Source organism: Centrocercus urophasianus, unplaced genomic scaffold (genome assembly GCF_019232065.1).
Source record: "Centrocercus urophasianus isolate 14NV4802_14NV808 unplaced genomic scaffold, USGS_Curo_1.0 seq_13, whole genome shotgun sequence".
NCBI classification, from domain to species: domain Eukaryota; kingdom Metazoa; phylum Chordata; class Aves; order Galliformes; family Phasianidae; genus Centrocercus; species Centrocercus urophasianus.
Window position 1 is genome coordinate 45,025,490 of NW_024884475.1, and position 22,722 is coordinate 45,048,211.

At 42.8% G+C, this 22,722-nt stretch overlaps 1 protein-coding gene across 2 annotated transcripts; it reads right to left on the minus strand.

Annotated features, from left to right (window-relative positions):
- Positions 1-282: 282 nt before the first annotated feature.
- Positions 283-22,224, minus strand: G3BP2 (G3BP stress granule assembly factor 2). 2 transcript variants are annotated; one of them, XM_042812415.1, is made up of 12 exons: positions 22,125-22,224; positions 15,327-15,445; positions 11,430-11,511; positions 10,805-10,978; positions 10,572-10,662; positions 9,541-9,643; positions 8,550-8,730; positions 7,539-7,637; positions 3,674-3,776; positions 1,901-2,029; positions 1,617-1,735; positions 283-722 (listed from the first exon to the last, which is right to left on the minus strand). In XM_042812415.1, the coding sequence occupies exons 2-12, from the start codon at positions 15,419-15,421 to the stop codon at positions 450-452; spliced, it is 1,449 nt and encodes a 482-aa protein (XP_042668349.1). In that variant the 5' UTR covers positions 15,422-15,445; positions 22,125-22,224; the 3' UTR covers positions 283-449. The 2 variants fall into 2 exon arrangements, with proteins under 2 accessions (XP_042668349.1, XP_042668350.1); XM_042812416.1 differs by lacking the exon at positions 7,539-7,637.
- Between the last annotated feature and the right edge of the window lie 498 nt (positions 22,225-22,722).

Sequence of the window (22,722 nt, forward strand, 5' to 3'; positions counted from 1 at the left end):
CCAAAAACAAAAGAAAACAAAAAGGCAAGCTTCTCCGATTGCACAAATTGCACTGTGTTTCCAACAGTAACAGGCAGAAACAGTAACACTTACACAAAATGTGCAGCAGAGGGCTTTGACTGTAAGGACCTGAATTTTATTGGGCATGTCCTTCAGTTCACTTTTGTTGCAGACAGTTTACTGTTTTGTTGTTTTTGTTGTTGTTTTTTTTTTTAATCTTTCCAGTCCTCAATTCTCCAAGTCAACATTTATAAATTAACAGTGTGACTTCTGTTGTGAAACTGGGGAAAGAACGTCCACTTTAATTTAAACCGGAAACCAAAGGATGCTTTCACATCAAAGAAATGATCAGAAGGGCGGTGTCACATTCCAAAGCCAAAAGAAATGAACAAGAATGCAAACACGATGGATGATGTACCACTGCCAGGACCGTCTGCCTGCGGTGGAGTTCAGCGACGCTGTCCCGTGAAGCGCCCTTCCATCTGCCCACTGCCTCGTCCAGAGCCGAGCTTCTGCGCCATGCCTCCCCTTGGAGGGGGTCCTCGGCCGTCGCGGTCGCGCATCATGCCACCACCCACTATTCCACGGGGACCCCCGGGGCCTCTATCATTGCGCCGAATATCCCTACGGTCATCACCTCCGCCTCGGGTCTCTCTCTCACGAGCAGCTCTTGTTTTTTTCTCTTCTACGTTCAAGCGCACCTCACCCCGGAACATAATGGGCTTACAGGGAAAATATTCAAGGCACACATTAGTCACCAGTTCACAATATCCATTTATACAACGAACAGAAAACACCACATTCACTGCATGCCTCTGGCTACCCTTACATGTCGGACAGAAAAACTGTTTCCTGCAACACATAACCTCAGCCCTAAATGTCACTAAAATGATCAGAGAGCTGAAGCACCTCTCCTACGAAAAAAGACTGAGGGAACCGGGCTTTTTTAGCTTGGAGAAGAGAAGGCTCCAGGAAGACCTCACTGTGACCTTCCAATATTTGAAAGGGCATGTAAACAAGAGGGAGAAGGACTGTATACAAGGGTGGATAGTGACAGGACAAGGGGAAATAGTTTTAAACTGAGACAGGGGAGGTTTAGGTTAGATATTAGGAGGAAGCTTTTCACACAGAGAGTGGTGACACACTGAAACAGGTTGCCCAAGGATGTTGTGGATGCTCCATCCCTGGAAGCATACAAGGCGAGGCTGGATGTGGCTCTGGGCAGCCTGGTCTGGTGGTTGGTGACCCTGCACATAGCAGAGCAGTTGAAACTAGATGATCAACTCAGGCCATTCTATGATTCTATGAAATGGAATACTATTTTTAGTTCATTGGCACGCAAAGAATTCAAATGTTTCTAAATAAGAACAGGGGTTGTCTTTGGTCTTTTAACTTCTGGCTTTTGTCTTTCCATCTCAAAGCTCAAGAACCTGGTAGAGCAGTTTAGCTCCCAAATGCTAGAAAGGAGAACTGCTGCGTTCTCTTCACCAGTTCCTCAAGTCACACCTGCAAGTAACCATGCTCCTTTTTCTCAGCCTCAGGAACAAACTGGGACAGACTACACCATATGGGCTTCAGGGCATTCAGCCTATCTTTTGATGGATGCCAATACTTACTTTTGCAACCAAAATTCTCTGGACTGGCTCAGAATCATCAAATACCACAAATCCGAAGTTGGGCAGTTTTCCTCCAACTCCCTTTGTGTTGATGCGGAGTTCAACCACATTTCCAAAGCCTGCGGAAGGAAAAAGCCATATGAACAAAAACCATAATTTACCACCTTCTGCTTCTTCTCAGCCTACACCACATAGAAATTCCTCTGTGAGACCATATGTGAATGTCACACACGTCTCTGACACAGCACATCTGTTTCGTTCCTTAGTCTGAAGTTGGTACTTACTCATGAAGAACTCTTTCAGTTCACTCTCGTCGATGTCATGCGGCAGGTTCCCAACAAACAGCTGGTGGCTGTCTGGGTAGCGGATTATTCGGCGATTGTCCGACTCATTTTGCTCCACATCCCCTCTCCCTGTGCCAGGGGAAAGAAGAAAGCAGAGACACTGCAGTTAGAATTAGTGCGTAGGCTCCAACACATCCACCTGCGATTAGCACCAAACACGTGCGCTCAAACCTCCTGTACCTTATAAAGAAGAGGAGCTTTGTACTTATCACAATGTATTAAAAAAAAAATAATTAGATTTAAGTCTCCACTTTATCTGTTCCTTCACATAACAACACCACCTTTATTTTGTACTGAACAGTCATGCTTCTAGTCCCCTATGTTTCGTCTCTTTTTATTCCAAGCACAAGTGAGAGTTTGTAACCTCTTCATCTCAGCTGAAGCACTTTTAACAGCAGCAAAGGCTGTTCACAGACTTACTTTGAAGAGGAGATGATAGAGTAGGATCTCTACCATTGGTTAATGGAGATTTTATCTCTGTCCCCTGCCAGCCACCCAGTAAGATCACAACCAAAGGACTCGGGCTCTGGTACACATTGTCTGTATGATTTATGTTATGGTTTTGTTGTATTTACATTCAAGAGTAGGAAAAATGGAGATGTGCAACTTGATTTAGCCACAAGTTGCATCTTCCACTCCCTGTTGCATATTACACACTGAGGGGGGGGGAAGAAAAAAAGGAATGTCAACTTGTAGCACATGTTATAGTTCTTGGTACCTTAAGTCTTTTCAGTTCAGTATTGCTCCCATGTGAGGAAATGCCTGCACTGATCAAAGCCAAAAGCAAACAGCACTTCTAAGGCTGACCTCGATCTCACTGAACACTTCTATCAGACCAAATGAATCAGAGCTGGTAGAGAAGCTCACAGCTGTTGAGACTTAACCACTGCTGCATGCAGCACTTCGCAAGCTCCTGACAACTTTTTGCTAGCACTTGGAACAGTCGCAAACATCACTCTTTTCCTTGCAACTCATGACTCATATGCATGGTTCGTACCTTTGTTAGCTATTCAACCATCAATGATTATAGCCTTGGGCTGAGTACTTTTTGTCCACCACTGAGCAGAGGCTACCAATTGACCAGGTCAGACTGATGAATGCCACTCAGAGCACTTTCATGTTCCAACACCACTTCTAATACCTGTCAAGTCATACGCAACTTTGCTAGCAAAGCCACCCCATGGATTTGGGTACTCTGTATCAGTCAGGGAATGTTGAAGTGTGGCTGCTCATAGGTGAGTACAAACACAAGGCAGCCAAACCCAGAACAGGCAGTTAAGCAGGATGGAAAAATATGTGTAGAATTATTAACTGTTTGAGGCCAAGATGGCTGGAAGGTTTTCTTCTAAAATAAAGAGCGCTACAGCCACTTAAGAGCTCTTACTTTCAGCATTCAACAAAAATCAAGGCACATGGAAAAAAAATATTTCTGGAGTACCTTTTTGGAATTGTACTGAATCACACAGAAGGTATTCTGGCACATAAGCAAGTGGTCTGGCTATTAAAAAAAGAATTCAGTAGAACAGAGGACTGGAAATACCTCAACTCTGTATCAGATCAATTCCCAGTTCAGATTCAGTATCATTTTCCACATTTCCAGTTGAAGACGGTACGAGTGGACAGTTCACGATCAGTCAAATACAGTACAGTTACAGGAAGATCCCTCAAGGAGTCATCACTCCTACCCAGCCCCACAAAGCCCCATGAGCTGACCTGGTCGAGGTCCACGGGGCGGAAATCCTGGTCGTTCCCTTGGGCGCTGCTCACGCACGCGAGGAGGCTGAGATTGAGCTTCGGGTTTTGTTTCAACTCTTGGCTGAAACAGGAGAACAGCTATTATTCAGTACCGTCTATTAAAGAAAAGGCCCAGCAAAAAAGAAAACCAAAAAGCAACACAAGACATAGGTAAGTGGCATGCAGAAAATGAAGTCTGGAAGATATACATCCAAGTAAATGTGTTGGGAAATACATTTTTTCATCTCTATAAATTCCTCTGTACCAATCCAGGACTGCAGTGGTCAATATCTCTGCTAAAAGGTTCAAAGCAAACATCTCTCAATCAGAACGTCTCCCCAAAGCACATCTGACATTTACTTTCCATGTGTGACCAGGCACTCAGACCACTCCGTGATTCACAAATCTCTCGACCTGACTGGAATAGATCAGATACAGCGTCCTCATGTCAAGCTCACACTTCATGGGCTGGGAGGTATCTCAAGATGGACACTGAGAGACGGACAACTGTCTGCATCTCTGAGGGACTCTCCCTAGAGTGCAGAAAAATGATTAAGGAAACTACCAAAAGAAAGAAGAGGGAAAAGAATAAAAGGAAACAAAAAGAGCACCTTGTGAAGTACAGTAAGGATTTATGATGCAATATGGCCATTGGATAGTAATTAGTTCAGACTTAGTTCCTCAGCTGCTGAGGATGTTCTTCAACTTTCCTAATTTTGAAACCATGATGTACAAAGCACACCCTTTCAATTTTCAGGAAGTAGAACACACATTTTCGCAAGCAAAAAATACTTTCAAAGACAATTTGAGAAAGAGAGACAAAACCTCCTGCATAAAGATGTTTCTATGCAGACCGCTGGATACTGAAACAACGTACAGCATTTATTTTCAGTTTGCACACAGCAGCTGCAGCTCTGTTGGGGTCTTGGAGAAGCAAATTCATCCTTCGGAATGTGAGGACAAGCACTGGCTTCTGAGGAAGATGATTAAAGTCAAGGACAATGGCTGTAAGGCCCTGATTGCTGCAGGAAAGGAGTTTATGTCATGAATCTCCCTTCTTTGCCTTTGAGGACACAGAACATTGGCTACGTCACCAATGTCCTTCCACTAAATCCCACATATAGCCAACCTGTACTCACCAGTCCTGCATTTCACCCAACTTCTCATCTATCACACATTCGCTCACTCCCAAGTAAGCCGTGCAAGTTATTCGGTCCTCTATAATTGGTACTATCGGTTTTTTCAGAGTTCTCTGGCACTGCTTTAAGGGGAAGAAGCAAGCAATGGCAATTTGCAACTCTGCACACAAAGCCACAGAATAAGGATTTCAACAGACAATCAGGAAAAAGAAACCACCAACCTCAGCTTCTGGGCCTTTGAGAACAGTGAAGGAAAAGATGACTCCATTATCTGCGGGAGCTCACACAGGGAGGGAAGAGACTATGGCTATGCTTTGCACATACTACTGGCAACAATAGTTAGACCAGCTGTGATGGAGAGGAGGAAGGGGCAGACAGAGCAAGAGAAGAGGAGGCTCTGTAGGCTTGAACAATGCCGTTTTTAATATCTTATGAGGTTTAAAAGCTTTTCTGCAGTGAGTTGCCTTCTACAACAGAAGTGCACGCACACAAAGAAGCAACCAGCCAAACAAAGGAAAAACACTAAATGCGATCCAATCAAATGTCCATCACCTCACTTGCATCACAACAGCTGGTTTAGAAGCATACTTCTGACTGCTGCTGCACCATCTCCAAGGTGAACATGGACAGCAGAATGCACTGAAGATCAATCATTCATCACTGCCCTAAAGATATTATAGATTTGCTACTATAAACATGCTAACCGTTCCAAAACACAGAAAGACAAAGCAGCTTTCAGCTCCCTCTTCTCCCTTGAATCTGGGCCCAGAAAACTCACATTAGCCTTAAAATACACAAGACTTAAAGCCCAGCTCTGTTCAACGCACAAACCCTGCTGCAGGAAAGTCTACCCAAAGTCTGAACACTTTCAAGGTGATAAAGGAATGTAGCCCCTAAACAGATCCTTCCTTGCTCTCATTTCCCAGCCACAAGAAAGAACCAGAGAGCACCCTGCCTGCACCACCCTCCAGCACAGTCAATGAACTAATGCACACAGAGAGGCAAAATAGCTGAAAGTGCCATAAAGGTTCAGCAGTGAGGAATGAAGTGGAGTGATGCTGGAGAAAGCAATAGAAGGAACAGTTCAAATTGCTTTGTGGTATCATTGATGCTGGTAAGAACAGCAACCCAAAGGAGCTACCCACCCACTGCTGCAATCTACGCCACTGTTTTGTGCAAAGCATCTGACACGAGAGAATGTGATAGGATGGAGAAGTGCTACCATTGATTTGTAACTCCTTGCAGAAATTTAAAATGTCTTTCCGCCATCCTTCTGTACACCATACCTGAAAAGCATGCAAACCCATGAGCTAAGAGCAGACTCATTCCATCTCCAGAAGAGCTGAGAAATTTCTTCAGAAACTTTCATGCAGACCTCCTTCAACATGAGGTCAGAACTAAAGTAACAAAAAGGTGCAGAACGTGGCAAATTGCAGAGGGAGCAGAAAGATCTAGGGGACGTCTGTGATTTGTACTCTAGTTTCTTACACCGGTATTTCAAAATGCTTCTTGCATTTTAATTATGAATATAAAAAAACCTACCCTCTCTACTGCAAATAAGTCACTGTTACAGAAAACACATCTGGTTTTGCTTAAGGCAAATCCATTCTGTATAAGAACAAACACTGCTTTTACTATTCCAATATCACTTAACAACTCAAAGCTCTGCTGAAGTTGATGAGACACATTTCCCTACTCACTGCACAGTGACACACATCACTCGTTTTCCACAACAGCCCCGGAGGAGCAGAAGCAGGACCATAGAAGCAGGAGCTTGGTTTTGTGTTTTTTTGTTTTAAACATGCACTTAGCTTAAGGGTACTCCTGGAAAGGTCCTTCTATATCAGTAACAGAGAAGAACGCAAAGCTAAAACAGCAGCTGCCATAAAACAAACCAGCTGCTCTACTGAAATTACAGTCTTTGTAAAGCACTGGACATGAGTACCACAACACACAGTGCTGCTGGAGTATGGCACTGGTAGGAAAGATTAAAGCATGTTGTTTATTTGGAGAATTTTGTATGCATGAAAGCAGCTCAGAGTCTCAAAGCATCTCACCAACTTGGCACGTGCAGAACATAAGCTATTGCCCAGTCTTTTCAAACTTTCTCTTTTCTCTCCCCTCCTTTCCACATCAGCCTAGGAATGGGAAGACAGCATTGTCCTGACCAGGACATGTGAACCCTTCCATCCCCCACACAGTCATAAGTTGGTACAGGGTTCTGAGACAAATTAAATATGTATGGATAATGGAGTCCAGCATACTTCTGTAGACAATATCTCTTCAAGGCAAACTTGCACCTTCTCAACAAGGATGCACTCTGTTTGACTGCTGGGGCACTTCTGCCAAAGAAATTCCCCTTTCACACACACTTTAGGAAATAACTGCTAGGGGAGCAGTTGCTTGAGGGTTTTTTGTTTGTTTGTTTTCAAATCATATCCCAGTAAGATAAGTCAAAAAAACAAAACCAAAGAAAGAACAGTGATTTCCTGTTTTCACATGAGCAGTTTTTAACGTTACCACGATTATACCCAAAGTTACACCTGCTATGTGTATGTGCCTTACACTTACAACAAGGTGAACGCATTCACATTTAAGACAATTAATTTGTGCAATGAAAGTCAAACAAATTGATCTGTTAATTGAAAAACGGAAGCAGTTTGCAGAAGTAATGAGACAATCCAAGGTGTTCACAGATGGGTTACCTGTGAGACCGGTGCTTTAACATGGGGCGGAATTCCAGAGGAGGAAACAGTACCACTAGGAGGCAGGTTTTTACTGGTCACTGAAGCCCAAGAGAAAGCCTGCAGGAAATGCAACAAACCTAGGCTACTCATCATGAAAACCACTGACATACAGGGAAACTTGTCTGCTGAAAATATACTTTTGGTTTATAGCTGACTACTTAACGTTATAAAGATACAGCAGGATTTGCAGTTCAAGCCATTTGTAGACTCCAACGGTACAGAGCAGGGTGTGCAGCTCTTACTGCCACTACTGAAACAAGCTGGGCTCGCTCAGCATCCCCAGCTCACTGCTTCCCTAGCACTGACAATCCTGCAGTGTTCAGTGTCTTCTGCACAAAGGAAGAGAGTGGATGCCAGAAGTTAGAAATAAAAACAGCAAAGAGGAACAGGATTGAAAAGATCCGGGAGACTGATGTCGGAGCTAGAGAACGACCTCTCTCCAGCTGTCATCCACTCCTCCCATCTCTTTCAGCTACCTCCACGTTATTGCATCAGATGACGCATGGCACTTTTTAAAATTAGGCATCCTGCTTCTAAGGGAGACAATCAAAGCCTCCAGACTTTTTTTTAACCTATACTATGGATCATTTTTCAAGTGCCAACGCATCATGCGTTTGTTTTTTGTTTTTTAAAGGAAGAGCAGTGGTTCCCATTGCATGAGTTTTTCGTTGGTGATGGTCTGGATTGTTTTTTTAATATACCTTAACTACACATTTAAAAAGGTTAACACATGCATAAAACCACACACACACTTTACAGAGCATTACATCTACAATACATAACTTGAATAGCATTGAAGAACAACTTTTTTGGTGACATTTCACAATTTTTTTTTTTTTAAGTTGAAGGTTGAAATCTAAACAGTTTCAGATACTGAAAAGAGTTTGGCCACTCAAAATGACTAAGATCAGATCCAAACCTTTTGGTTTACCATCTGCACCAAGAAGCACGATACGTATTTTAACTGACCTTCGGTGGTTCTTGGGGTAGTGAAACAGGTTCTACAGGAGGTGGAGAAGGAGACTTCTCTTCCAGCTCCTCAAGAGCCTTTTCTTCTACCTCAGTCTTCAGCTCCTCAGGTTTTGTTTCTGATTCCAATTCCGGCTCAGGCTCATGAGACGATTCTTCCAGTGCCTCCTCTATACCATTGCTACAATAGTCAAATGCATTTTATGCAGCTTTTCAATTGCTTCCTTCTTATGGCTTTTTCTTAAAGTTATACAGTGATAATGATTGATTTTGTAATGATTGGTTTCCTAGTTGTTACCATATGGTACCTTTGTATATGATATCATATTAAGTTAAGCTGTGCACTTATAGCTGCACACTAAGCCAGATTTTATTTCTGCTAATGTGAGGACGTTTTACAGTTTTTAGCAAAAAATCTGAAAATTAGATGTAGAAACCCTTGAAGGAATAGATAATGAACTCAAGAACTGTTTCTGTTCATAAGGAAACCAGACAGTCAGATCTGGCTCTTTAAAAGCAATGCCCGACATGTTTAAAAAAGCACTTAAAAAAAAAAAGTCTATTTTTCCAAGGCAACTTCTTAAAAATTACCTCTCCCTTCCAGCTTCAAGCACCAGCTAAATTGAGGAGTAACACATGATTAACCACTCTCTCATTAAAACATCTGTTCATACAGATTATTATAACATATCACTACTGAGAGCTTACATAATGAAGACTGCATTAAGTATGTACACAAGCACACCTACTGCCTTTTTATCTCATATTTGAAACTAGAAGTGAAAACAATAGCGGACATGAAACCTCCCCTCCTTTCTTTCTCCAGTCACAAAATCAGTATTTCAAATGTGATGTTGACACAGCATAGATCCATATCAGTTTAAGTGTAATTTCCTAGATTAACTGCTAAATCACATCCAAAGCCTAAACCCAAAGCAATTCTGTTGTTTTCATTTTAGAAAGCAATGCTGTAATTAAATGGCCTTCTTACGTGACAGGATGATTCTCATAGTAGGTACTGCTTGCATTTTCTTGCACAGGTTCAGGTGACGGTTGTCTTTCCTCTTGTTCTTCCTCCACCTCCTCTTCAGACTCTGCCATGAAAGAAACAATTCCTTGAGCACCTCTGCAAGCATACACAAGCCTCACCTACAGTACAAGCACGCCGAACTAGTAGTATAACAAAATCACACGTCATCAACAAAATAAGGCAAAACGAGCTGAGAAGAAAGTGAGAGCCCCTTCTATTCTTTTTCAAAGGCTTTGCTTCCTACTGTTTTCACAAAAATGACACCCCAGAGATATACCTACTACCATTACTACTACTATTGTGAGGAAGAGTGAAGGATCTTTTGAAGCAGCAGGACACTTTCATATGTTGTCCACGTAAAATAAACATTATTAGCTCTTAAAATCACAGTACCTAACACTAACAAAGTAAACCTCAAACACAAGAAGAATCATTTGTCTAAAATGTTTTGTTCCATCCTGTTGAGATTAAATAAATCCCTGAAGTTACCCAGTACATCCCAGCTGTACCATCCTTTGATTTGCTTTGGCTCGATAGACTGGGCAAGAGAAAAATCATCCAGAACAATAAAGTTCAGCTCAGGGACAGAAACGAACCCCTGAACATGATGATGATATGGGAGTGAATGACACTTCATATTTGAAAAAACAGTTACATTTTATTTGACTGACCACAGAAATCTAGCCTAGTAAACAACACTCAGATGTAGCAAAACTACTACTGCTCACTACAACCCTTCTTCACCAAGTCTCATCCACCCGAAAAGGCAGTGCAGTCCCCACAGAAATAAGGTTTTAATGTAAGACCTCCATTTTCCAATGTTGAAGACAGCACATAGTCCCAATATTATGACCTACACTCTCCCTTAGCCACATACTACACTACATGAGAATGGAACAGTTTGCATCTTTCCGTGTCCTCCAAACGCTCTGAAAGATTGGCACCATCAGACGAATAAATCAACTCTACACCACAAGTACAGTTCTTCTCACCTTCATCAAGTTCTCCTTCAGAATCCCCAAATACTTCATCTTCATATCTGAAGATATCGTTATGTACATAGAACTTGTTTGGAACAGACCCCTGTAGAAGAGCAACACACACTTGGTTGTATATATGATACATTAGAACTCATCAGTACGTATGGATTGGAGATGTAAGCTTTGGGGCACACTTTGTAAGCTTTGGGCTATTTGAAGTTCAACATGATCTTACAGCTACTTACCTCTGGAGCAAGTACAAAGGTCTGCATGAACTTCCTCATGGGCTGTCCATTGTTAGACAGCTCCCCCATGACTTGCACCACCACCCCATCACTCAGAGTGGCATGAGCATCCACATGGCGAATCTTGGTGTGGCACTCACTGAACTGCAGTGACATCACTTTCTTGTGTATCTCCTGGAAACACACAGTTACATTTCAGCTACACTGAGTTTTATACACAGCTTCACACCTAAGTCTCAACAGACAGAAAAAGCCCCCCACTGAAGCTCAAAAGGCAAATGCAGGAACCCAGGAACATCTTTCACTGAGAAGAGTCTATCTGAGCTTAGGGAATTAGTTTCTCATCATGACTCAAATACCGTTCAGAACAGTCAAAAAGGTTACCCTTCCTAAATATATTTTCTCCATTTAGATGCAAAGCTGATATATCAAACATAACCCACAGTAACAGCAGCAGCAATCAAGACAAAAAAGCCATAAAATATTTATATAGGTGTCTGAATAGGAGGCACTATAGCAATCTGCTATTTCCCAGATAGGAGAGTCAAACAATTTGTTTAAAAATGAAAAACTACATTAAGTTCTGAACATTAGTAAGGACTTCAGGCCCAACATTGATACATACAGCTTGGCCATACACTGCTTCTTGTGGCTTCCCACTAGCATCCAGTCCTCCATGGACATAAGAAGAATTCCTGCCATAAAACCTGCAAATGAAGATATAGTAAAGATAATATGAATGAAAAAAAAAAAAAGAGAAAAAAAAAAAGAGCCAAAACCAACAATATTTTAGCCACCAGTTACAGATATCAAGGTATTTGAAATTTCAGCACAAACAATTAAAGATCAACTCTAAGATTCCAAGAATACAGAAGGAAAGACTGAATGTTAAATATTCAGCAGTCTGATTTACCCACTCTAACTGAGCTGGCTATTTGGTCTTGGTGTTCCCTGAACATTAAAACCATCTGCCTGTGGTAAAGTCAATCTAATCTCTACAATTCTTACAATTAGCTAGCAAATGTTATATTATTTGCACTCATTGCACAATAATCTACAATAACTGAAGCACCACTTCTTACCACCTCCACTGTTTAACTTTCAGTACAAAGCTCACATTTTGTATTTGTGACAGCCAGCTAGCAGCAGTGGCTTTTTTCATCTTGCACAGAGCACATGCCTACTGAGCTCTTAAACCAATAAAAAACAAAAACGAAAACCATTTCTTGACCCAATTTTGGATTTGTTTTCAAAACCACTTCCCTCCTACCCTCTGCATCACACACTTGCTTTCAATATTTTTCTTACATTTCAGGGATATTTCTGTACCCTCTTTCCACTTCCAAGTTCTGAGTCTTGAAATGCCTAAGTCACATTTTGTATTTTTACTACCAGCTTATAAAGCATGTGACAAATGCTTAATACTCTGTAAATTTACATTAATAGCCAGGAAGGCAACAACATAATGTTGCATTTCATTTCAAATCAAGCTTTGCCTCAGGAATGACCGCCATGAGGTCTTAATTCCAATATTTCACCACTTCCAAAGAATTCTGCTAATGTCCACCCCTTGATGGTCTTTGATGTATGAAATAACATTTCCTTTTGGTATTTTCATGAACTATTTATCACACAGCAAGGATACAGAATGTTTGTCTCTGGCTAAGCAAGCAGTGCACAACATCAGCATTAAGGTGAGGAATCAAACATGAGAACATGTGCATTTGCCATTTCTTGTTTTATCCCACTAGACCAAGAAACTCCTTCCAGTTCCAATTTCCTACAAATACCAGGCCAAGATTATAACTGCCCTTAGTTTCCAACAAGAAATTATAAATTAAACTATTTTCTTTGGTACCAGCTGCATAATGGTGGCTTTGAGCATGCTCTAGGACTTTCTAACATAAAAATCAAGGTTCAGTTAAACCAGCAGGTAGGCAGGTGGGAAACCACCCTTTAGCTCTCTGATGGTCAGTGCATCCCATCAAGTACTTCCCACAGGGAGACCAGTAGTTCTAGCTTGCTTTCAAGGAACTGTTCAAACTCTCTATCAGGCAGAAAACATAACAAATGGGAACTGCAGATCAGGAAAGGAGGCTCTACTGAGTCCTCACACACATGGAAATATGCACTGTAAAATAAGGGGCAGTAATACTACACAAATGACACCAAGAAGGACCCATTTTGAGGGCAAATTTTTAAAATCTCTGCATGTCTCTCGATAAGCTTTGGAAAACAGATGACAGACACTTGGTGCATTTCCCTTGAAGAATAAACCAAGAGCATTAGCACTTGCTGCCAAAATCTCTTGCTCACTGCAAAAATTAATCCTTTTCTTTCACCGTCAGGTTCTGGGAAGCCAAGAATTCAAAATGTTTCTATGGCAATGTGCAAGTTGTTGCTTGAAGTCACAGCAGGAGGAAGATCAGAGAGAAGGCGCCCTCTCAGAAGAGCATCACACACACACAAGGTGTGGCCAATAAACACAAAGGCAAATGCCCTCAACGTGCTGAGTGTCTCTACAGGCACCCTTTTGCCTCATGTGCAGCCTGTTATAAATTTTATGCCACCCTAAACTGGAAGCATCAGCCCACATCCATAATGCACCAGGGAATGCCAACTCTATGATGCTCATGTAGCAGGTGTCAACATCAATGCAATGGAATATTGCATTAAAGGGGAAGCAGGGGCAAGGCAAACCTGAAATAGCTGCTTGCTCTTTGGCTGAAGCAGACAGAAAGAAAAAACATTCCAGCAGTATTTTGCTTTCTAAATCAAAACACATGTTCTCCTCCTCCAAGTCCTGCCAAGGTTACAATTGCCATCATTACAGGTAAATGCTCTTGCAAACAAAACAGACTGCTTTCAATAGTGAGTCTGAGGTATGGGTGATTTATCCCTACACTCAACTGTCATTGAAACAAAAATGTTACAGAAAGAAAAGGGCAATCTCCCAGCAAAAGTAATAGAATTCCCCTTATACCTTTCATACTAAGCTTTAAAGCACTGCATAAATACCTCATCAGCTCTTTTCTTCTCTTCATGCAAATACTTTTTGGGTTTAAAGTGAAATGACAGCACACTTCACAATAAACTTGCCTTATCAACTTGGGCTTTTCTATCCTTCAGCAATTACCTGGTTGTTTGGCTATCAGGAACTCCACTGCGTCCTTTGCTCAGGTATAATTGTTGGTGCTGTCACACCCTTTGTAAGTCTTAGAAGAATTTCAACTTCCCAGTCTTCACACGCAATGGATGGTTAGCTATATGGACGAGATACTAACTACTGACAGAGCAGGTAACAAATCTATCTGAGAGCTGCATCTGAAACCAACAAGAAGACACAAGCCCTTTCCCAGGCCATCTGGGGAGATGCCCCAGAAATGATATGTACAGAACACAACTCTTGGATAAGAGAAAACTGCAAGTTTACACACAGGTACCAGCGTGTTACATTGATATACTTATTAGTTGCTTGTTGGACCTAACTCTTTTGTTGAAGTGTTGGGGCAAGGAACAAATCTGCAATTTTTGAAAATGCTGCTTGGGTCTCCAGCTAGACTACAAAGCATAGTGCCTGGAAACACACTGCTCAGGCAACCCTTCCCCTTAAGATCTACCTTTAAAGTCAGAAAAGAAAAACAAACATTGTTCCACAGCAGCTCAGTGATTTAAGTAAAAATGATACCATCCATTTTCCCTATCTCACAGCTCCAGATGAAAAGAGACATTATTCACAAGGCTGAAGTCCTCAGCTTCCCATCAAGGAGCTCTAACTTCAACAATTCCATTTCTCCACAATCAACCTGATGTCAAGTTCTGAGAGAAGAGATCCAAGAAGCAATGGCTCTAAAAACAGCAGCAACAAGAAACACTTGCAAAGCCAACTTCACCTTTATCAAAAGTCTGTGTTGCTCTGAATCCAAATGTGGAAATACAGTCTCTTAAGTGACAAACAGTACGTAGGCAATCAGAACCATAAAAAGAAGGAACACATCCAGAGCCGCAGTGAAACAGCAGGCACAGGTAAATAAAACCTGTGTATGTGCCAGTGCCTTGTCCATGCCCTGACTTCTATACTTAGATCTCCAGTCATGACCTAGACAAAAGCTACTCAAAAGATAATACAAAATTCAGTATACTGAAAGTCAGCACGCTTGTCTCCGGTGCTGCACGTAGGTGCTTCATCCACAACTTTCCTTCCTTTTTTATTTTATTTTATTTTTTTAATTTTTTTATTTTTTTTAAATAACATTGTTTCTCTGATGCTTCCAGATTACCACCCTACCTGTGAGAAACAGCTCACTTTTCCAGGCAGGAAATATCTTAAGAACAGCCATACGTCCTACAAATACATCTGGTTCTGGAATCTGAAGGCTTTTTTCTGTAACATGTTTTCCAAGAACCCAAAAGTTAATCAGGTCAATTTCCTGCCACACTCAGAAACTACTGAGTATCTGATTTTTGATAAAGAACACGTGTTTCTGTTCAAAACCATTGGTTACTCTTGTGTCAGTGTTACCTGTGCAGGAAGTCAGGAGCTTTATTGAGCAGAGTGTAGTACTGTCTGACGAACTCCCGCCCTACAAGCAGGGGACTGGGCTTCTCCATCACCATTTCTTTGGTACACAGGGTCGAATGCTGCAATTAAAGATATTCCTGTTAGTTTGAAGACAACCCTATATATCACAATGTCCTAATAAAAGGATTAGTATAGTGATATTAGAAGTAAAACAATTACACAAACAGGAACTTGAATTCAAGATCCATCCCCAACGTTCCTTGGAGTAAATACAAAGATTTCTTCCTGTTAACATCCCATTCTGACTGAAAAGAAACAGGGAAAACAAATGAACTTTACTCAGTCCCTTGAAAATGGGGCACTTCCTACCCTGCCCTAAGACAAAAGAGATTATTAAGAGAGTCTAGCACTATTTATTTGACTTTTGGCAATTAAACTGACGAATAATTAAAAGGTTGGAATAGATCCTAATGGGATGGAGGAGAATTGAGGATAAAAACAAACAAACCAACAGTGAAATTGAATTCGTAGGTTGAGATAAAAGCTATTTAGAAAAGGAAAAAAAGAAATAGCAGCAATGATAATTTTATATAAACAAAACAAGCAATGCACAGGCAATTGCTCAGCACCTGCCAACCAATGCACAGCCAGTGTTCAAGCAGTGGCAGCACCCCCTGACCAACTCCCCACTGTTTTCAAGCATTTTCTGCAACACATCATGCACCATGGAACATCCCTTTGGCTAGTCTGAGTCAGCCATTCTCATTCTGATCCCTCCCAGCTCCTTGTGCCTCCCAGTTACCTCACTGATCAGGACAGTACAAGTAGCCAAAATGTCCTTGCCTCTCTCTAGCACTGCTCTGCAATGACCAAAACATCACTGTGTTATCAACACTGTTTTTCTCCTAAAACCACAACAGAGCATCCTACCAGATATTATAGAGAAAATCGTCTCTGTCCCAGTTGAAACTAGGACCCACGTGAGTAGACCTTCCACCCGCAATTTTGCACACTGGCTGCTGTTTTCACATGGTCTACCTGGAAGCATGATCTCATCAAGGTATGCAGCAGCAATGCATCTCCCACCCCAGTCCTCTGCTCTCCAGGCTTCAGAGTCCAGCACTCTCAGTCCTCTCTCTCAAGATACCCCAGTCTCCAACAACCTACAATAAGATTTCTGTTTTCTTACGAAAATAACCTCAGCTCAGCAATCAAAACTATGGGCCATGTAAAAGGCTGTTCCCATCACAGCTTTCCAAAGACAGAAAGCACACAAGGAGAAATTTAGAAATTAACTTCAGCTCAAAAGAGCCTGTAATTAAAGGTGAAATGCATACAGGAGTATCACAAACACATCAGATCTGGCATCAACAAGACCTGATGAAAACAAAACACCCAAGTACTTTTGCTCATGTACTATTAAAATAAACCCAACCAAGCCACAAACAGTACCTCAAACTATTATCAAACACCATGAGTCAGAAATGCCCTCAAAGCAATGGTCTCAGAAACAGCCAGCAGGCAAGGTCTTGAACACAAGTTCTGAAACTGGAGATAAGAAATCAGAAAACATATATGGGCTTATCCAGAATTTTAAAGACAACCCTCCAAGACTTGGGAACGCTGAATTAACTGAGACTTGTGGAAACTCCCAAATGACATTTATTTTTTAGGTATAATTACCAAAATTATTTCCAAGAATACGACAGAACACCACAGGCTTGAGCCATGCCCATGCTCAAAGTAGCATCTGCTGAGAAACTCAATGCAAACCATGGGAGGATCTTCCTGACCTGACTTATACTATAGCAATAGTGTGCACAGGCAAATGGTACTTAGAAGCCAACCTTAAAAGAGTAAATAAAAATTAAAGAAACAGGTGACACAACGCTTCTCTGCTGCCCTGTCCCCAAGGAGGTGAGAACACAGTGCCACAATCACTACAAGCACTTGGGAGAAAACACAGGGACAGAACTTCCTAATTTCTTTTCTTTTTTAAATCAGAACCTGTTGAAGAGCCAATCACAGCCAGAACACATCCCTATAGCATTAAGCACAGTACACATGTTAACAAATTGCTGCATACCGCACGGAGCACTGAAAACGCCTCCGGGTACAAAACACAATAACCTAGGAGGGAGTTATTACCCCACACCAGAGCTGTATTGCACACAAGTTTTTCATTAGAAGTGCTATTTCAGCAAACCCAAGAAAGACAAGTGCACAATAATCACACACAGCCAACTCTTCCTGTACAACACAGAGAAATGGGTTCACGTGCTGCTGAGAGAGACGTGTACAGTCCACCTCTGCCCGTGTTTCAAGTGAAAGGACCATTACCTCAGAGAATACCACTGCTTAACAAGATGCATCTGTATAACTCTTCGCCTTTCCAACATTATTCTCTGCACCATCTCTTCAAATATTCTTACAGAGTTAGAAGAGGCTTACTGAACCTCTAAGTCATTAGAAGGCAACTAAATAAAAAGGCAAGCCCTGCTTGTTACCAATCAACATGCGTCCCGAAAACCCAGGTTTACTGTACATTTGCGCCTCAGTTGTTCCAGGTAGTGCTGCACCTCCTCAAGGCCCAGGACCCAAGTCCCAGCCGGCCTGGTGATTTGGGAGCTGAATGTACCTGGGACATTTAAGCCAAAACATAAACTGCCTGAGTGCCAACAAAGGTGATTGCTGATCTGCACCAACGTGAACAGTCAGGACTGAAACCAGCAGTTATCTCTATGTTCTGCCACACACTAGCAGAAGCCCCATACGTAGACATACCCTACAGGAGCTCTTTTTCCAGTTTTCAGATAGATACTTGCAAGACAAAGAGTAACCATCTGAGCAATTTCTCAGTGGAATAAAAAGAATCACTTTTTTTTTTTTTTAGATAAGCCTCGACAGTATTTGGGAAAATGTCTTCGTAAGAACTTATCACTAGAGATGCTGGAGCCTATACCGGCCAGAAACAAAACACTGTCACAGAGACAGCCAACAGAAGAAATAACATTTATCTATTGGTTTCATTACAGTGCAACTACTGTGCTTCAGAAGCCCCTTATGCCACATACCTGACAAAAGCCACACAGCTGGAGCAGCACAACCACCCCCAGGTAACTGCTTGCAGGCAAGCTGCCCCAGCAGCTAACCAAGTAGAGCCAACTTGCTGCACTCGTGCAGTACTGCCATTTCCTGTGCTATCAGCAAGGCACGCTGAATTCACAGTGCATTCCTGCGCTGAAGAAAACCACACCCACACTAACAGACCTTGTATCAGACTGCAGGATGAGGACCCAAGAAAACAAAAGATATTTTCTTCTGAAAGGGAACACCAACTACAAATGAAGGACAACACTGAAATAAGTATTATCTTTGTGACAGCAGCAAAGCTACATCGAATAAGATTCCTGTACGGGGTTATTGCAGACTTCTCTCAGCTCTGCAAAAAAACGCCCTTTGATGATACTGTTAAGAGACAAAACAATGAGACATAGCTGAGTTAGGACAACTGTGCTCAAGTGCTTGGTTATCAACTGTAGCAATAATCGCTCAAGAGAATTAATCATGCCACGCATTCAGCCTGTAATAATCTTTATGCACTAAACTTCCATTTATTAAATTGTGTTTGCTAATTCTTCATGTAGGAAGGGAAAACATCAAAACAAAAACCCTACCAATCCATCAGTTTGCAAAGGAAGGCAGCAGCAATTTGTTCCTAAAAAGGTACAGAGGAGCACAAAGTGCAGAGCAGTCACAACATCCACCAACACACATCTTACCTATCAGATCTTTCACATTACAGAAGCTTTCGTTTTTCCTCAAAACAAAGTTTCTGATACAATTTTCCTTAGCATGTAGAAGCAGCAGTGTGACCAGTCGCATGTGACAAGGCACTGGGGGTAGGTTATGGAGGTCACATGGCAAGGACAAGCAGGCTTTGCTTTATTTAAAAAAATATATAAGCAAATTAATGCTTTTGATGTATTGACAGGCAAGTTTTATCCTTCACACTCTGACTGCAATTCTTCCATGACTAAAGGAACATGGCTAAGGAGCTACTGCTTCACAAATATCTGCAGCAGTGTGGTTTGTTCTTGCATTCAGATGTCCTCAGCTTGTGCCAAGATTGATTACCAGGATGGAATATACCATTTAAATTCAAAATAAAATTTGGCAAAACACTCTTGAAAAATCAGAAGATGTTACCCATGCAGTGAGCACACAGAGTGAAGTCCCAGCAGATATCATGCTGCTTCCCATCTAGCAGCAGTGGAGGAAAAAAAAAGGAGAAAGTGGTTTTCTCCATCTTGGACAGGATTGTCCTAAGCCCAGACCATCACGAGAGATAAAATTGGGGCTTCCAGAAAGCCAAAAACCAACCACACTTGAATTGCTTTTCCTAACACAGACAACCAAATAATGCCTTAAAGAACATGCTTGCTGCTGTGATCTATGTGAGATCTCACTGCTGCAATACAGTGTGTGAGTAACCACACCTTGAATAAAGCAAAGACTTTGCTGCAATGGTCAGTCCAGCTGGCATAAGCTGTAACACAGCCCTGCCACACTGGTAATATTGCAGGCAAAAGCAGAATAAGCACTGACCAAACTGAAACAATACTGAGAGCACAACTGAAAGTCCCTGACAGCCAATTCATTCCTGAAAGCAACTTCTCCCTTCTTTGCTCTGCAAGGTAAGCATTCATATCATCCTACGTCAGCAAGTAAGAGCCCGTGAACCTCAATAATATCTCAGAGAATTACTTCGCTTTATGATCTCCTTTATTAAATCCAATAGGATCTGAACTGGCTGAGCCCCAGGGCAAGACATGTGGCTCTTTCCAATCAAGCTGTTCTGTGGTAGGTTTTGTTTTATGCTGCCTTTTTTTTTTTTTTTGTTTTTGTTTTTGAGGAGCTTAATGGCACTGTGTATTTTAGGCATAAGACTACTGATAGGGACCATCCAAAAGAGCCAACACTCACCTGAATAAAAGCAGCAACAACACCTGCAGTCACTGCCACCTCCTCCCAGGAAGCCCCTTTCAGCTCCCTCTCCCTGGACCCTGCCATTCAGCAATAGTTTCTGTGCCTTTCTCCTGTCACCAAATCTACCCACCAGCCTGATACACTGCTCTTCTCACATATTCCCCGAGTTGCAAAGAAGGTCTTCACTTGCCATATGCCCTCAAAAAAACTGACATCCAGTATCACAATTGCTACACGGAAAAGAAAGAATCCAATTCAACATTGTGTTAAGACACTATGTGGGGTCAGTGTATGCTCAGCATCCTACTATACTCTCTCAGCCCTAATGTAGATGTATAATTTGAAACCTCAGTTTTATGCAGAACATAAAATCCAGAAAAACAGTAGCAGATCAGTACATTGGATGGCTGGCTCCCCGTGCTCTCTCTCCAGTTTAAGCTGTGCTAATGCAGAAGAGATTTTATTCTGCTAATGAAAAATTCATACAATACAGATCATAGTTCCCTACAGTGAGCCAAAATCTGCCAATTGGAATATTACAAGAACATTTTTCATGGTAAACAAGGATTAAACCCAAGCTACCAGAGCCCTGAACAAGTCTGGAAGCAGGATGGTGTTCCCTTAGGAATAAGAAAGCTTTCTCAAGACAGGTATGACCCTGCAGGCATGTGTATGGTCACAATGAACACAGAAAACCTTTTTAACGATTCATTAACTCCAGCAGTTAAAGCAAGACCAGCTCAGCAGTAACAAGATCTTCTGAGCTGGAAATATAAGGTTAAGAACATGGTACCTGCTCATCACAGCATAACACAGATCTTCTGCCAGGGACTTGCTTCACTAACATAGCTCTCCTGAAAGAGACGTGCACGTCCATAGGAGGGCTCACTCCATGACTGCATTGCATTGTGCCACACAGCACTGAGCAGGGCAGCATAGCTACGCTGCAGAGAAACCGCTGCCACTGAGCTGCAGTGACCTTATTCTGCTCCTGCTCACAAATTTACAGCATACAGAAGAAAAAGAGGAAGACCCTGAGACAGCTGAAAGCACCTTCTATGAACAAGAAAAACATACTAGGAATTCTCTCTGCCTTCAAATCCCTCTACCACTACAGGTTAGAGAGCAGAACACTGTCTTTAAGGATGTAGGTTTCACATCCAGAGTCTGCACAACAACTGACCTAAGAAAAAAGTACTGCACCCTGTGTCTTTGCAGACCAGAACCACTTCAAGCATCTTCACACTTCACTTTGTAAGAAAGCAGAATACTGGCACACTGAATTGTATCTATAGAAGGCTCAAAGATTGCAAAAAAAACCCACAACAATCATAAAAACTAGAAAATGAAGTAATGTTTTCTGAGTGAAATATAGCCATGGCCGCATCTTTCCTCCCTCCCCCCCACTGCACTGGCTCTTCCGGTGCCTGGCGCAGAGCTCAGCGCCCAGCGGCACCCCACCACCGTAGCAACGCAAAATCCCCGTTCTGAGGATGATGCTGCTGCGCACCTCGACGCTGCGTGATGCAGCCCTCCGAGGTGAATGGCAGCAAAACCCGAGAACACCCCGCGCCCTGCTTAGGAACAAAACGAGAGGCTCGCAGAAACCCGCTCGGCGCGTAAAGTTCTTCCCCTGGAGGCAGCCCTTAAGGCTACAGAAGAGACAGGGACCCTCCGGCCGCCAGGAGCAAAAGCCCCAACCCCGCCGCACGGCCAAGGCCCGAAGGCGTTGCAGCGCGAAGGACAGAGCGGACCCCGAGTCGCTGCGGACCCCGCGCTCCCCTCCTCCCCTCCTGCCACAGCGCTCACCCGGGGAAAGAGACTCGGCGTGCGCGGGGCCGCGGCGCTCCCCCCGGGGCCTGCTCGGGGCCGGCAGCGGTGTCACAGGGCGGAGGGAGGGGCCGTGCGAGGTGACGTCCGCGGGGCGCGAGTCTACTCTCCGCTTCCGGCGGAAGTCTTTGCACTGAGGTCACTTACGCCACGGGTGGTGCTGTACTTCCGGAGGAAGTCCCTTCGGCTGAGAGAGGTCAGCTTCCGGCGGAAGTGCCCTTACGGGGAGTCGGCGCTGGTGCGGATGGGTGTGGTGGCAGTCGTCGCGTTTAGGGTCGGTGCTCCGCTGAGGGAGGCTTACGTTTTTATTTTATGTTAGAATAATGCTTGTTTTCTATTATCTATTTTGTAACAACCGAGTGGAAAATAAAACTTGACTGAAAATGCTGAGTTTCTCTTCGCAGTCGCTGAGGGGAGGAGACCCCCCTCTCACAGTACACCGTGACCCACTGACGCCTGCTGGGAATTGCAGCAGCATAAGGAACCACGTTGCTGTTGTGAATGTGCGACCCCGGCCACAGTGACGGCCCTTTCACGGCCCACGGGTATCGACCCGAGGGGGAGAGGCGTGGCTCAC

Bases quoted from the DNA above. Each gene is read 5' to 3' on its own strand.
- G3BP2 (XM_042812415.1), bottom strand. From the start codon at position 15,421: ATGGTGATGGAGAAGCCCAGTCCCCTGCTTGTAGGGCGGGAGTTCGTC. The intron at 10,979-11,429 runs GTATGTATCAAT...GTGTGTTTCCAG, and splicing joins AAGCAGTGTATGGCCAAGCT to GAGATACACAAGAAAGTGAT. The intron at 9,644-10,571 runs GTGAGAAGAACT...CTTTCATGGCAG, and splicing joins TGAAGGAGAACTTGATGAAG to AGTCTGAAGAGGAGGTGGAG.